This window comes from Lepidochelys olivacea (assembly GCF_965140295.1).
Source record: "Lepidochelys olivacea isolate rLepOli2 genome assembly, chromosome: 2".
In the NCBI taxonomy this organism is placed as follows: Eukaryota; Metazoa; Chordata; order Testudines; family Cheloniidae; genus Lepidochelys; species Lepidochelys olivacea.
This window is the reverse complement of record NC_140412.1, coordinates 124,714,051-124,730,161: the sequence shown is the minus strand read 5'-3', so window position 1 is coordinate 124,730,161 and position 16,111 is coordinate 124,714,051. Positions and strand designations below refer to the sequence as shown.

Sequence of the window (16,111 nt, the reverse complement as noted above, 5' to 3'; positions counted from 1 at the left end):
AAATGGTGATGGGGGAAAGTGGGTGTCTGAGTGGGGGTGGAGGGACATATGGGGACAGGGGCAGATGTGCCTGACTGAATGGGAGAGGCTAGGGGTCAGCCAGGGTCTGCATGGGGGAAGATCTCTAACAATCCCTCCCTGCCCCAAAAAGCCTGTTCCACACTTTTTCAACCCATACTCAAGAATCCTCCAAGTTCGCATAAAGGCGACTTCCCAGTAATTACTTCCCTCTCCCTCAGTTACTCCATTACCCCTGACTCCCGGAAGCCTTTGCACGGCTTCTTAGGGGTGTGGAAAATATGGTTCTGTATTGTAGTTTAAATGAATTATTACTCAGATTTCTGCATTAATATGCCTACTAAGGAATCTATTTGTCAAAAAATATTTCCTGAATCTTTTTTGTCATCTGTATTGTTACAGACATAGTTGCCAACAGGTATTTTGAAATAAATTACCAAAATAATTGAAACTGGTATGATTATATTGTGTTATTTTGACAAATAAAATATGCAGAATCTTAAAATATTGTGCGTAGAATTTTTAATTTTTTGGCACAGAATTCTCTGAGGAGTAAATAAGGAATATTCCTGTGATAAAGTTGCTATAAATTTACTGTACTTAAGATGGACCAAAAACTTATTAAGGTCCCAATTCAGCAGGAGTGGGTAGGTGAGATTCTGTGGCCTGTGTTGTGCAGGAGGTCGGACTAGATGATCACAATGGTCCCTTCTGACCTTAGTATCTATGAGTTTAACTGTATGTACACACTTAAAGTTAAGCACCAGTTTAAGTCTTCTGCTGAACCAGGGCCACAATAACTTCTTTTTCCTCTTCAGCACTAGGTCAGTATGACAGTGTCTGCAGGTCTTTTGGCACAGAAACATTCAAATACAGGAGATGCTAATTAAACCATTATTTTTTTTTCTTGCAAGGGAAAGGAGAGATTCTGAAATTAACACTTTATTGTTTCATACAAGACAAAATTAAAAACAAACAAACAAAAGCACACCTCCACAACTTTTCATAAAAGCTAAAAGGGCTTTTTGTAAAAAAAAATCTTAGGAAAAGTCCCCAAGACTTTGCAGCTAAAACAGAATAAAAGAAACTATTTTTTTTAACAGATGTATTTGCTGTCAGCAGGCATGCTTCATTTGTCATCTGCATGAAACTAGGTTATGTCACCATAGGCCACTGAGTTATTAAGTAAGTAAATATGCCACTGTTTCCGTGCCCTCCTTTTATTTCCTTACTTCTTCGGTCTCCTCTGGCTCTCTCTCTTGATGCTCTCTTTCCCACCTCATTTCTTTCAACTCTTGTCTGTATTTCCGTTCAATGAACCGTTTCTGATGGGCCATCTGGGGAAAGTTATCTGACACAGGGAAAAATATTTTACATTAATAGAGGGCAGCTGATAGCACAGAGAATGCTTCAATTTTTATTTATTTATTTTTCTTTTATAAGATGGAGGAGAAAAAGTCATGCTGTTAACATTTTGCCTCCTTCATTTGTAACGCTCAGTACAAAACTGGAAGTCCAGCATGATCAGACCACCTTACTTTCAAAGATAATTTCAACATTTGTTTCCCTTGCTACGGAGCCTGGCCTATTCTCAGAAATAGAGATTATAAAATGCTGACATAGTAACATGTCCAAGTAATACTTGGGTTTTACATTTTGTTCCCCTGGCAACAGGTAGCTAATATTGAAAAAGTGAAGTGAGAATAATACATCAACACTCTGTGGAATGAGAGCAACTAAAATATCTGAGAAAGTAAGAGCAACTGTTCTGAGTGTTGTACAGATGTTCACATTATTACTGTTTTTATTTTAGAAAATGCAAAAGCATGCTTGATAGCCAGGCAGCATTCTGAGTAGGAAAATGATAGCCAAGTTCTAAGATAACAAACCTAGAATCATAGAACTGGAAGGGACCTCAAGAGGTTTCCTAGTCCAGTCCCCTGTACTCGAGACAGGACTAAGTATTATCTAGACCATCTCTGACAGGTATTTGTCTAACCTGCTTTTAAAAAATCTCCAATGATGGAGATTCCACAATCTCCCTAGGCAATTTATTCCAGTGTTTAACCATCCTGACAGTTAGGAAGTTTTTCCTAATGTCCAATTTAAACTGCACTTGCTGCAATTTAAGCCCATTGGTTCTTGTTCTATCTTCAGAGGTTAAGGAGAAATACTTTTCTCCCTCCTCCTTGTAACAACCCTTTATGTACTTGAAAACTGTTATCATGTCCCCTCTCAGTCTTCTCTTCTCCAGATTAAACAAACCCAGTTTCATCAGTCTTTCCTCAGAGGTCATGTTTTCTAGATCTTTAATCATTTTTGTTGCTCTTCTCTGGACTTTCTCCAATTTGTTCACATCTTTCCTGAAATATGCACCCATTACTCCTGTTGAGGCCTTATCAGCACAGAGTGCAACAGAAGAATTACTTCTCATGTCTCGCTTACAACACTCCTGCTAATATGATGTTTGCTTTTTTGCAAGTGTTACACTGTTTACTCATATTTAAATTGTGATCCACTATGACCTCCAGATCCCTTTCCACAGTACTGCTTTCCAGGCAGTCATTTCCTATTTTGTATGTGTTTGCATTTGTCCTTTACTGAATTTCATCCTATTTATTTCAGACTATTTCTCCATTTCTAACCATTTCTAATTGCATTAAAAGCCATTCTCAAAAAGCAACAATTTAGCTTTCTACAATTCTACAAATATAAATAGCAGAATTCAATTTTAATTTTCTTATAGTATCAATGGTTAATATCAATGTTATATTCAAGCATTTTAAATTTTTTTTATACATTTAAATTTTCACATGTGCGGGAAATTATGAGGGGGTCAGACAATTAGTTAATGACAGTAGATGCTGAGATTTAAAACGTTACAGCAAAATCATTAAAATGCAAACTGTCAACATCACGTCAAAATACACAATCAGACCTGTTTTTCCTATTCATTTGTCGGTCCATTTGTGACAAGCCTAATTCAAAAGTCTAAATCACTGGATTTTGACTCTAAGATTCTCAGGCACCATTTTTCTTACTTTTGCCTATCTATAAATATTGATGATCATTAATGAAAATATTTTTGCGTTGGTTAGTGTATGTATGGTGAAATCAACGTTTACGGACTTTTATTGATTAAAAATGTAATCTTTCTAGATTAAATATAAATATTTATTTAGAAATATATCAGTGCATGTTTGAGTGGTATCTGGTTTAAGCTCAATCCAGACTAGTCTGAGGTGATGATGGTGGGTTGTGGGCAACACCTGGAGATGACAGACAGAAAAACATAAAAACTTAATGGCCATAGTAGATCAGACCAAAGGTCCATCCAGCCCAGTATCTGTCTTCTGACAGTGGCCAATATCAGATGTTTCAGAGGGAATAAATGGAACTCGATAATTGCCCTGTGATTCATCCCACCTCATCCAGTGCCAGCTTCTGGCAGACAGAACATGGGGCTGCATCCCTGACCATCGTGGCTAATAGTCATAGATGGATCTATCCTTGATTAACTTATCTAATTCTTTTTTGAACCCACTTATACTTTTGGCCTTCACACCATCTACTGACAAAGAGTTCCACAGGTTAACTGTACATTGTGTGAAGAAGTACTTCCTTATGTTTATTTTAAACCTGGTGCCTATTAATTTCATTGGGTGACCCCTGGTTCAAGACCACAGGGGAAGATCCTTAGTTGCTATAAATTGTTTTAGCTCCATTGACTTCAGTGGAGCTGCAAAAACTTACACTACAGCTGAGGATCTAGGCTTTTAACACTGTTCCATAGCATTGTCCTAGAATTGACCTATCTTGTCCACATTATCAAAAAACATTTTAGAAGACGGATGCCACTAACCACAGTAGACAACCTTATTAGCAAATGATTGTAAAATATGTAGGGTACATTCACCCTGTACCACAGAGCAAGCTTCTGTTCCACATTAAAGCAGGGGAACCTGCGCGTGGTTAAGAAACTAAGTACAATAAGGGACAACTGCTGTATCTGTGACTTACTGAAAACTTCCCTTTGAAAACGCCTGTGTGTGTCATATGTACTACTTGACTTTTAACAAAGTTTTATGGAAACTATTAATAAGCAAACCTAAAGTTCAGAAGCGGATAGCACTTTGTGTACATTCTCTGGCCCATTTTTCTCCCCCATAAAACATGCACCTTGCCCCCCATGAAAACCCAGTTGAGTAAATTACAATAGTTTTCCCATTTCCCAAGAAAACCTCTTACATTTTTCAAGCGCATCCATAGCAGCTCCCATTTCTGCTTGTTGAATACTGTGAAAACCAAACAAAAACATGGTAAAAGTTTATGCTTTACTGGGTAAACTACAGTTTCCCAGAATCTGGGGTTCAGATTACTCTGTAGTGATCCACTCTTCAAATAATCATTTGGTCAGTCAGTCCCATAACATAATGGATAAATCAAGTTTTCCGCAAATGTACACATAATAGTGCCATAATTCCTATGGAATATTAAAAAAAAAATTAGATCAATAAGGTTGTTCGAACATTGTTTTGTAATTAATTATTGAAGCAATTGTTTTAATTAAGAAAAATGAATAAAGATAGAAGAGTGAGCAGCAAAAATCAAATGACATTTCGACTCTATACTACAAAGTGAAAATTATGTACTTACGGTCCTGTTCTAATAATCTTAGAGGTTTAAGACCATTATAAAAATGTGTAACTTTTTTTTTCTATGCAAAAAAATAATGAGAGCTGGATTGCTGGCAGTGATCTGTAAAAATGGGGAAAGACTCTGATCCTAAATTGCCAATTTAAATTTGTCCATGGTCAGCAGTGACCAAAAGTCACTGCCATCTGGAAGCTATTTGGTGGTTTCAGTGTATAAATGTCACTAAACACATCTGCTTGTTGGGAGCCTCAGCAGAGAGGCTAAGGACCAAATGGACATTGAGACTGGACTACCTCCAGCCACTAGGATATGGTCCCATTAAAGTAAGGTTGAAGCACAGACGCAAAGTACTGTGGGGAAGGCTGCACAGCTGTTGCTCATGTTGCTTTATCTTTTCTGTGACTAATCAGCAAATATTAGTCTCCTGTGCTGTAATTTCAGAGACTTTCACAATCAAATTCGCTTTTTAAAACCATTTCATACATTTCCACTGTACCTTGGACCTTTACCACATCCTATTCTTTCCCCTTTGAAATAAACAGCGACTGTATATGTTCTGGCATGAGAAGGTCCCACTGTCTGCAGGGTCCTGAGATAAGACAGACATAATTTTTGTTCAAACATAAAGTATGAAACAATAACCTATCAGTGGCATATATAATCACCAAGTTTTCAAACCATTTAGCAAGATTAGCACAAGGCACAAAGTCAGAGGCTAGACTGCTGGATGTATATGTTACTTCAACCAAAAGATGTCAAAACTGTGAATTTTACGTACATACGCGAAGTATGTACGTAAAATTTGTCTTTGTGTAAAACTAGCTTTATTTAACAATCCTGGCTTACACATAAGCCCAATTAAAAATGTAAATGCATGACCCGTAGTCAAAAATGCTTACATGCTCATCCAATTGCTGCAACTCTGTGGATCCATTTTTAATTGCATGCACAAATATAGCTATACAATTGGACACCCACTTTTAATCAGACAAGTCAGCCCATGTGCACTGAAATTTTGGCCCATAAACTGTAAAGAGTTACCAAGGTTTAAAGGAGTGTTGATATTTGATATGCTGCTCCTCTACATGAAAAATTCACAGAATAAACACATTGTTCCATCAGAAAAGTTACAGTTTCTGTCACTTATCAGACCACCTTTCCATTGGAGTGAGAATCTGTGCTATGCATTAGCAACCGTCTCAAGGAGAAAGACATAATTCCCTAGACACACAATGAATTTGCTTTTCCTTTTATCTCTTTCCTCTGCCCCAGCTCTCCCCACTGCCAGAATAAGTTCTGTCCGCTACCTTGTTTCTCAACAGAAGGAGCAGCAAAACTTCATATCAGTTTTTGAAATATCTAACTAAACTATTCTGCATCTAATGAACTGTGTAACACCAAACATACATACAAACAAAATACACCCTAGATTTTAAAAGCAAAACTACTGGCTGCAAATGCAGTGAAACAAATAACTCCATGGCAAGAAAATTAAACAAGGTAATAGGAAGATAACAGCATATGTACACTGACTCTGAGCTGTACTATCAAAATCAGTTTATCATCATAAAAAAACCCAGCACAAACATAATGTACTTATACTCAGTGGGTTTCACAAGAAACAGAAATTCATTTATTTTTTATCTATCTCCCTTAAGATAAGGAGTAAGCTCACAGATAAAGACTTGGGAAATCAGATCTGCAAAGTATCACTTTGCAATCATATTTCTGAAGTACGCCAACTTTCACTGCAACTCACTGCACTTCATATGAAACTTTACTTCAGTAAATGTGAGAAATATGCCTGGGTTTTAATTCTATACACATTTTGGATATAATAAATACTGGTAATAAAAGGCTGGCACTTTGATAGCATTCTCTTTCCTCCTTTTTTCAGCTACTTACATTGCACCATCAGTGTAGTACTTGTGTGGATGTGAAAGTGCTTTACAAATACATAACATTAAATATCATCTCTATGAGGTAGGTATAATCCCTATTTTACAGCTGGGGAAACTGAGGCACAAGGATCATACAAAGTTCATGGTACTGCTGGGAACAGAGCTCAGGTTCTTGACTTACAGTCAACGGGAACATCCAAATAACAATCTTCCTCACCTCACTCATTGTACTTGAGCATTCTGAATATTCCTTTCATTTTTAAAATTTTCATCTTTTAAGGAAGAACTCATTTAAAAACTCCCTGTAAGCCCAGAAAAAAAAATTCACTAGGGCTTTATGTAATGAAAAGGCAAAGTTCTAATTAATTCAGCTCTGCAGTGATTAGAACATACAGAGCTCAAAACGTTGGCTCAACAATTTCTTACTCTCAAACAAAACAAGACTGTTTTTAATATCTTTGGTTTGGAAGCATACTGAATTATTTCTTTAAACAGACAGAACAATTTTAAACCTAGTCATGATCAAATGGAGTGTTAAAATAAAGACAAGATATAAGAAAGATGTTCAGAGTCTGATCACATCTTGTACTGGGTAAAACAAAGACTGATGATTAGTTTGTATAAGTGATACAGGGGTCCTTACTTGTACAGAGGAATGTCTGGCTCTTTTCCTTCCGTCCTGAGAGTCAGGCAGCATTGCTGAAGCTGGGATTTAGGGTCATTCCAATCCTGATTTAAAATGAATTCCTATAATAAATCCACAAAGATAGATTGAGAGTTTGCAGTAACAGGTCAAATTGCAATGATATATGAAAACATGAAGCAAACTGACCTTACCTTTAATCGTGGAAAAAAGCACACGTTCATGAAAGTGTGAACATACTCCAAATCCTTATCAATGTAAAGTGCAGCAATAAAAGCTGAGAAACAAAATATTTAGATATTACCACCCACACAAGAGGAGTGTAGTGCTTTGCACTCTTAAAGCACTATTAGAGTAATTTAGAGCACTTTAAAATCATCAACGAACTAAGCTTCACAGCATTGCTGTGATGTGGGTATTATTGTCATCATTGCTTCACAGGGAAGGAAACTGAGTCAACAAGAGGTTAAGCAACTTGCCCACGTTCACACACACTGTCATTTATAGAGCCAGGAACAGAGCCTGGCTCCTAATCCTGTAATTTAACTAGCAGACCAGGACTTCTTAGAAATAAATCACTACTGGGTACACTACATGCATCCGATGAAGTGAGCTGTAGCTCACGAAAGCTTATGCTCAAATAAATTGGTTAGTCTCTAAGGTGCCACAAGTACTCCTTTTCTTTTTGCAAATACAGACTAACACGGCTGCTACTCTGAAACCTATAAATGCTTAGGTATAAATCACTATTGTTTGTGAATAGTTTCCATTTACTAAAAGGATTTGGCAAGAGACAACAGATCTAAATTTCTCACACAATGTATTAAAATGCACTGGATACAGATTAACTTTCTTGGCAAAATATTTATTACCATTTAACCTGCCTTGGAAGAAGAACGGCAAACACTTTCATAAATGGATTGAGGGGCCTGCTCTATGTGTCTCTGTACTCTTTGTGGAAATACTATTTTGAAACCTCCTACTGAAATTCAGTGAAGCACAGAGTACCCCTACATTCTGGGATCACCTTTTTCTCTCTTTCTCTAATAATGTGAGCATGTCAGAGCCACAACCTCTGATTTGTCAGAACTCCTGTCCTGCTGACTCAGATGCCAATAAATCCTCACTCTTAGGGACAAATTATTGACGTCACCTATACTGACCCTCCATTTCTGAGCCCACAATTTTGCACCTGCAGTTCTTTGCGGGATACAACTCGGGTCATGTAAACAAATAAGTACTTGATTGCACCTGCAAATCAGGTACTTAGGCATCTAAATCACCTTCTTTGCGTCTGCTTGTAGGGGATGCAAAAAGGGAGACTAGTATTTGACTATCAAGCCCTTGAAAGTGGAGATTACTTACTGTAGCTGGAAGTTCTTCAAGATGCTTGGTCCCTATCTGTATTCCACACGTGTATGCTTCATGCCATACGCCTGAGTCTGGAAATTCTTCAAAGCAGTGTCCGTTGGCCCGCACATGCGCAGTAGCTCTTCTCTCGTGCACCCTAGCAAGGGTATAATAGGTAGTGCAGGTCAACACTTCTCCAATTCCTCTTCTTAGCACAGATCCAACAGGACCCTCAGCAGAGTGGATGGAGGGTGGGTGTAGAACACAGATAGGGACCACACATCTCAAAGAACTTCTAGTTACAGTAAGTAACTTCCACTACTTCTTCGAGTGATGGTCCCTATGTGTATTCCACACACAGATGATTGGCAAGCAGTGTTTAGACTGGAGATGGGTGTGAGGAGGCTTGTAGCAAAGATGCTTGCAATACTGCCAATCCCGCCACTGCATCTGTAGCCAAGGCATGGAGTAGATCATAGTGTGTCGGCAAACATGTGGATTGAAATCCAGGTGGCTGTTCTGCAGATGTCCTGCAGCAGAATGTCTGATAGGGATACCACGGAGGTATCCTGTGCTCCCCCCTCCAGGGGGAGGAATATTTACTATCTTGTAGCACCCTAAGATGCATCCCGAGACCCACTTACAAATTCTCTGGGAGGAAACTGGCTTGCCCATGGGACTGCTGTGCTATGGTGATAAAAGAGTTGAGGTGATTTCCTAATAGGTTTGGTTCTTTGCAGGCAGAACACCAGGGCACACTGTACATTGAAAGACTGAAGCTTCCTGTCTTCAGAGGAAGCATGGGGTTTTGGGAAAAATACAGGTAAGTATCGTTTGATTGATGTGGAACTCAGAAACAATCTTGGGGAGAAACTTTGGGTGCAGTCTAAGAGAAACCTTTTCTTTGTGAAACACTGTATAAGGAAGTTCCACCATGAAGTGTCCAAGCTCGCCAACCCACCTAGCTGACGTGATAGCTACTAAGTATGCCACCTTCATGGACAGATGGGCTGTCATAAATATAAAGGGAAGGGTAAACACCTTTAAATCCCTCCTGGCCAGAGGAAAAAACCCTTTCACCTGTAAAGGGTGAAGAAGCTAGGATAACCTTGCTGGCACCTCACCAAAATGACCAATGAGGAGACAAGATACTTTCAAAGCTGGACGGGGGGAGGGAGAAACAAAGGTTCTCTCTGTCTGTGTGATGCTTTTGCCAGGAACAGAAAAGGAATGGAGTCTCAGAACTTAGTAAGTAATCTAGCTAGATAGGCGTTACAGATTCTGTTTTGTTTAAATGGCTGATAAAATAAGTTGTGCTGAATGGAATGTATATTCCTGTTTTTGTGTCTTTTTGTAACTTAAGGTTTTGCCTCGAGGGATTCTCTATGATTTGAATCTGATTACCCTGTAAGGTATTTACCATCCTGATTTTACAGAGATGATTCTTTTACTTTTTCTTCAATTAAAATTCTTCTTTTAAGAACCTGATTGCTTTTTCCTTGTTCTTAAGATCCAAGGGTTTGGGTCTGTGTTCACCTATGTCAATTGGTGAGGATTTTTATCAAGCCTTCCCCAGGAAAGGGGGTGTAGGATTTGGGAGGATTTTTTTGGGGGGAAGACATTTCCAAGCGGGCTCTTTCCCTGTTATATATTTGTTAGACACTTGGTGGTGGCAGCAATAAAGTCCAAGGGGAAAAGGTAAAATAGTTTGTACCTTGGGGAAGTTTTAACCTAAGCTGGTAAAAATAACCTTGGGTTTGAAAGGCGTACTAGTGAGCTTGGACAGGGCAAAGTTAGAATCAGATTGAGGGGTAGGTCTAACCACTAATCTGAAGATCCTGATCAGGGCTTTCATGATTTGTACTGTAGCTGGGTTAGTAAAGAGAGATCATCCTTCCACCAGAGGGAGGAAGGGACTAATATCGCTGCTAGGTGTACTTGTAGCAAACTAACAGAAAGACCTGAAGTCTTCAGGGATAGGAGATCGTCTAGAACAACTGGAATGGTTAAAATATCTGGAGAATGTTAGTGCAGTTGTGCACAGGCTGAAAGGAGCACCTCAATGGGAGCTGAACATGAGCATTCTATTTCTGATGCCCATCCAAAAACAAGGCCATGAAATGCAGTGTGCCCGGATTGGGATCCTTGGTCTTCCACCTGTTGTGGGTTAGGAGATCTGAGAACAGACAGATTGTTAGAACTTCCATGAACCAGAACTGTCTGGGCCAATGAGGTGATAGGAGAATGATGTTGGCTCTGTCGAGACTTATCTTCCCTATGACCTGTGGAAGCAGGGAACTGGGAGGAAAGGCATATCAGAGGCCGTTTCTCCAAGACATCAGCAGAGCATTGCTTTGGGAATCTCAACCCATGGCTCCCCTGGAGCAATATAGGGGGAGCTTTCTGTTTGTTTGGGATGCGAAGAGGTTGAATAGCAGAGTTACCCACTGTGTAAATATCTTGCTCAGAACTGTGTTCTGAATCTCCTACTCATGGTCTATCAAGAAACTTCTGCTTCATTTGTCTGCCAAGGGAGTTGTGAATTCCAGGAAGGCACATGGCCTGTTTTGTGATACAGTTCCTGACACATCATTTCCAAAGTCTGATGGCTTACTGGCCGAGGGGATGAGATCTTACTCCTCCCTGTTTGTTTATATAGTGGTGATATTGTCCAACATTATCTGAATATGGAGTGAGTGTATATGCAGAAGAAAGGCCTTGCACGTCCTCAGTTTCAGTAAGTTTGTACGTAGTCTGGCCTCTAGTGGCATCCCAGTACCCTGAACAGTGTGGTTATTCAGATGAGCAGCCCACCCCAGAAAAGAGGCAACCATTACAATGGTGGCCCTGGGAGTTGGAGGGCTGAAGGGAACTCCCACCATGACCTTTTCCGTGTTCAACCACCAAGTCAGATGACAACTCTGGTAAGAACGACCAGGAGTTGATGTGTTTCTTGCTTGGTTGACAAATTGAGTAGAGCTGAGCCGGAAGGCACTGTACATGGAGTCTGGTGAAAGGAGTCATGTAGGTACATGCAGCCACGAGGCCCAACAGTGAGAGGCACTTGTGCACGGATTGCAGGTTATGTGAAATCAGGGTGCTCAGTGCATGAAACCTTTCTGAGAGGAGGAACAATCTTGCGAAATCCAAGTCCAATCTTGCCCCTATAAAGTTTATTGAACTTGTGGGCAACAGAACATACTTTTCTTCATTTATGCACACACTTAAGTGGGAGGGATAGCGCAGTGGTTTGACCATTGGCCTGCTAAACCCAGGGTTGTGAGTTCAATCCTTGAGGGGGCCATTTAGGGATCGGGGGCAAAAATTGGGGATTGGTCCTGCTTTAAACAGGGGGCTGACTAGATGACCTCCTGAGGTCCCTTCCAACCCTGAGATTCTATGTATCATATATTTCTCCCCACCTTTGTCTAGCTACATTATAAACTTTTGGGGGGAGGGGAAGATAGCTCAGTGGTTTGAACATTGGCCTGCTAAACCCAGGGTTGTGAATTCAATCCTTGAGGGGGCCAGTTAGGGATCTGGGGTAAAAACTGGGGATTGGTCCTGCTTTGAGCGGGGGGTTAGACTAGATGACCTCCTGAGGTCCCTTCCAGCCCTGAGATTCTATGATTCAGAGTTGTATGAAACACCTTGATGATGACTTGACGTCATGACAAGATCAGACCAGGAGCCAATCGTTCAGGTATGGAAATACTGTATATTCTTGGCATCTCATCTGGGTTACCACTACAAGGAAAACCTTTGTAAATACTCTTGGTGCCATAGCCAGCCCAAAGGGGAGGACTCAAAAAATGGAAGTGCTCCTGGCCTACCATAAAATGCAGGAACCTCCTGTGTGATGGCTGAATATCCATATGGAAACTTCACATCGAGAGCCATGAACCATAACCCTTCCTGAAGGGAGGGGATTATAGATGCCAACCTCATTGTCCGGAACTTCCACTTTCAAATAAAGATGTTGAGTTGTTGAAGGTCCAGGATGGGTCTCCACCCGCTGTCTTTTTTGGGAATTAAGAAAAACGGAGAATAAAACCTTCTCTAATGGTAATGAGACGGAATGTGCTCTATTGCTCCTCAGTGAGGGAAGCTGCTTCCCACTGAAGAATCACCTTGTGAGAATGATCCCCGAAGTGGGACCAGGAAGGGGATGTGAGAGGTGGGAAGGAAAGAAACTCTATGGCATTTCTGCAGACTCTATGGATAATCTCCAGAACTCAACTGTCCACAGTGATCTTGTTCCAGTTGTGGGCGAAGAGCGTGAGACGGCCCCCAAAGATGACAGGGGACATGGTGATTGGCATCAGTGGTGGTACGTGGGTCTTGACCAATACATCAAAAGTGGCCCCTGGCTGAGAGTGATTAGAGGCTGTGGCAGTAGAAGGGGCTGAGAAGCGAGGTCTCTAAATCTTCTGGTGTCGTCATGGTGGTTCAGCTGTGCGCTGGTAACAATGTGCATGAGGTGGCGGAGGCCTCATTCTATAGGGTTGCCTCTGATGTTTCCTTCTGGAGGTTGGGGTATAAATCCGCAGGGAATGCAGAATTGATCTCAAATCTTTTAGTGAGTTCAGGGACTCATCCATTTTCTCACTGAAGAGATTCAATTTGTCAGAAGGGACGTCCTGGACCTCCCTAAGAAATCCTCATGATTGCAGCCAGGAATCCCTCCTTATAACTAGAAGAGTGGCCAAACTTCTGGAAGCTGTGTCAGCCGCATGCACTGCAGACTGGAGGGCTACCTTTGCCACCAGCTTCCCCTCATTGAATAGAGACTGAAATTGGGCCCTATCTTCTGTGGGAAGCTAGTTTGTGAAGTTTGGATGCCTGGAATAGGTTTTAACATAGTATTTTGTAATAACACTTGGTAGTTAGCAGGAACAAAATACCATCTCTCGGCCCTTTTCAGTGTAAAAGGAACAGGATGATGTAGTGTTCCGTTCCATACCACTCTAGCTGATGGGTATGGCCACCTTACTCAGTCCCTGCGACTGTATGATGTCCAGGAGCCAATGTTGAAAGTTCTGGGCCTCCTCTGATAGAATCTGTAGATCACTGGACATTCTTTGTAACAGCTCCTGCTATTGGCAAGGGTCATTCAGCAGAGAAGGCGAAGAAAGAGCAACCACTTCATCTGGAGTTGATGAAGAGACAACCAACGGAATGTTGGTACCTGCCACTCTTGTTCCACCTCTTCCTCCTCGTACATGGACGAACCAGCTGGCAAGAGGGAGAGGAGCGATATGACTCTTGAGAGGGGCCTGGAAGCCTGCCATGTGTATCCCACAAACACCAAGAAGGCCAGAAAGAGGGGTCAATCGGTTGTCAGGGACCCTAAGGAAATTGGTAACAGCAGTCCCAGGGCGAGGGGGGTTGTATCGAGTGGAATGGTGGGTGTAACTTCTCGACTGCCTATTGGGGCTCAACTGTCTCTACAGAGATACCAATGGGGCCATCTTCTCTGATTCCTCTGAATCAGAGAACTGCTCCATAGGTAGTGGCGGTGCCATCGGTACCAGGGTAGTCCTGCTGGATGGTTGGAGGTGAAATGATTCCTGGGATACTGATGTAGACTCCTCCCCCAAAGTAAGGGCATGTATCCTCTGGTGTTATACAAGTCTTTGTATGCCCTGGTGTCCGAGGAGCTCCCGTAGATCCAGTGCATATGCAGCAACTGGACGGTCTTTAGATGGATGAAGCGTTACCAACAATGGGGCTGGACCAGCACTCGTAGATGGAACCGGTGAATGTCTATCTTTGCATTTTGGTACTGAAGTGATCAACAGAACTTTTTATGCATTTTGCCCTCTGATCTGGGGGTCTTCATAGAGCAAGTTCATTAGGTTTCATTTGTGAGGTCTCACCTGACCTGGACTGGCTGGGGAGGAAGCTCGTTTCTTATAGACAGTCCTCAATGGGGATATGTTTTTGCATCGATGATAGTGCCCTTTACTGTCATGGGGAACCCTGGAAGAAGAATCCTTGGATTTACATGTTGAAGGCTGTGCACCAAGGCACGTGCTTGGACAGGTGCTGCTAGGTAGTTGAGGCCAATGTTCAGGGGGTCTCCCTGGCCCAGATTGGAAAGGTGCCTCATAGTCTTCTCTATCAGGTGAAGCTCCTGCGCTTGTTGAGTTCTGGGTGGGAAGGAGCAACAGATACTGCACTTTGCAGAGAGATGCACCTCCCCCAGACAGCACAGGCAGTGTTGATATTCTTCACTGATGGAGAAGGATCAAGGACAGGACACACAAATCTTGAATACTGGGACGCTGGGCATAGTTCTGGAGCCAGGGAGGGGTTCCCCAACCGGGGAGTGTCATAAATATAAAGGGAAGGGTAACCAACTTTCTGTATACAGTGCTATAAAATCCCTCCTGGCCAGAGGCAACATCCTTTCACCTCTAAAAGGTTAAGAAGCTAAGGTAACCTTGCTGACACCTGACCCAAAATGACCAATGAGGGGATAAGATACTTTCAAATCTGGAGGGCGGGGGGCGGGGAAAGGCTTCTGTCTTTCTGTGTGATACCTTTGCCGGGAACAGATCAAGGAGCTCTCCAACTCCTATAGAGTTAGTAAGTAATTTAGCTAGAAAATGCATTAGGTTCTCTTCATTTTTTGGCTTGTAAATTCACTGTGCTCAAGGAAATGTGTATTCCTATTTTTGTGTCTTTTTGTAACTTAAGGTTTTGCCTAGAGGGATTCTCTATGTTTTGAATCTGACTGCTTGTAAGATTATCTTCCATTCTGATCTTACAGAATTGTTCTCTTATCTTTTTTTGTTCTTCTAATAAAGTTCTGATTTTTAAGAATCTGATTGGTTTTTTTTGGTCTTAAAAATCCAAGGGGTTTGTTCTCATCTTGTTTATTCTCAAGCCTCCCCAGGAAAGGGGGTGTAAGGGCTTGGGGGGATATTTTGGAGAAATAGGAACTCCAAGTGGTCCTTTCCCTGTTCTTTGTCTAAAACACTTGGTGGTGGCAGTGTTTTACCTAATCCAAGGACAAAGTCTTTGTGCCTTGGGGGAGTTTTTAACCTAAGCTGATAGAAATAAGCTTAGGGGATCTTTCATGCGGGTCCCCACATCTGTACCCTAAAGTTCAGAGTGGGGAAGAACCTTGACAGGGAGAAATACACTATACTATAAACTTCTTCACTATTAATCTAAAAATATAACTATATACAAATGTTTTCTTGATAGGTAATGAAATGATGTGGAAGGAGGACATAATACTGACTCCGGCCATGTAGTGGTAAGAAGCAACTGGAGATGTGTCAACTCACACTGCCTATTATACCCTTGGTTGGGAGCACAAGGAGAGCTACTGTGCATGTGTGGGCCAACAGACACTGCTTTGAAGAATTTCTTGAGTTGGGTGCATAGCATGCATGTGTACCGAAGTGTGGGATACACGTACGGACCATCACTTGAAGAAGTATCAATCTGAAAATAGCAAAATCCAACCAAAAACCTGAGTTAAAACATGTATTTTAAAATAATACTTCTTTTTAAATGGAATTATTAAACA

The 16,111-nt window shown here is 41.2% G+C and overlaps 1 protein-coding gene across 1 annotated transcript in view; it reads right to left on the bottom strand.

The window, feature by feature from the left end:
* Positions 1-565: 565 nt before the first annotated feature.
* The window catches only part of DROSHA (drosha ribonuclease III), a 99,394-nt gene continuing 83,848 nt past the window's right edge, over positions 566-16,111 (bottom strand). The window contains exons 28-32 of the mRNA XM_084620190.1: positions 7,413-7,495; positions 7,219-7,322; positions 5,171-5,263; positions 4,267-4,313; positions 566-1,369 (exon numbers count right to left, since the gene is read on the bottom strand). Coding sequence (XP_084476316.1) covers positions 1,239-1,369; positions 4,267-4,313; positions 5,171-5,263; positions 7,219-7,322; positions 7,413-7,495 — 458 coding nt within the window. The 3' untranslated portion in view covers positions 566-1,238. The remainder of the gene's footprint in view (positions 1,370-4,266; positions 4,314-5,170; positions 5,264-7,218; positions 7,323-7,412; positions 7,496-16,111) is intronic.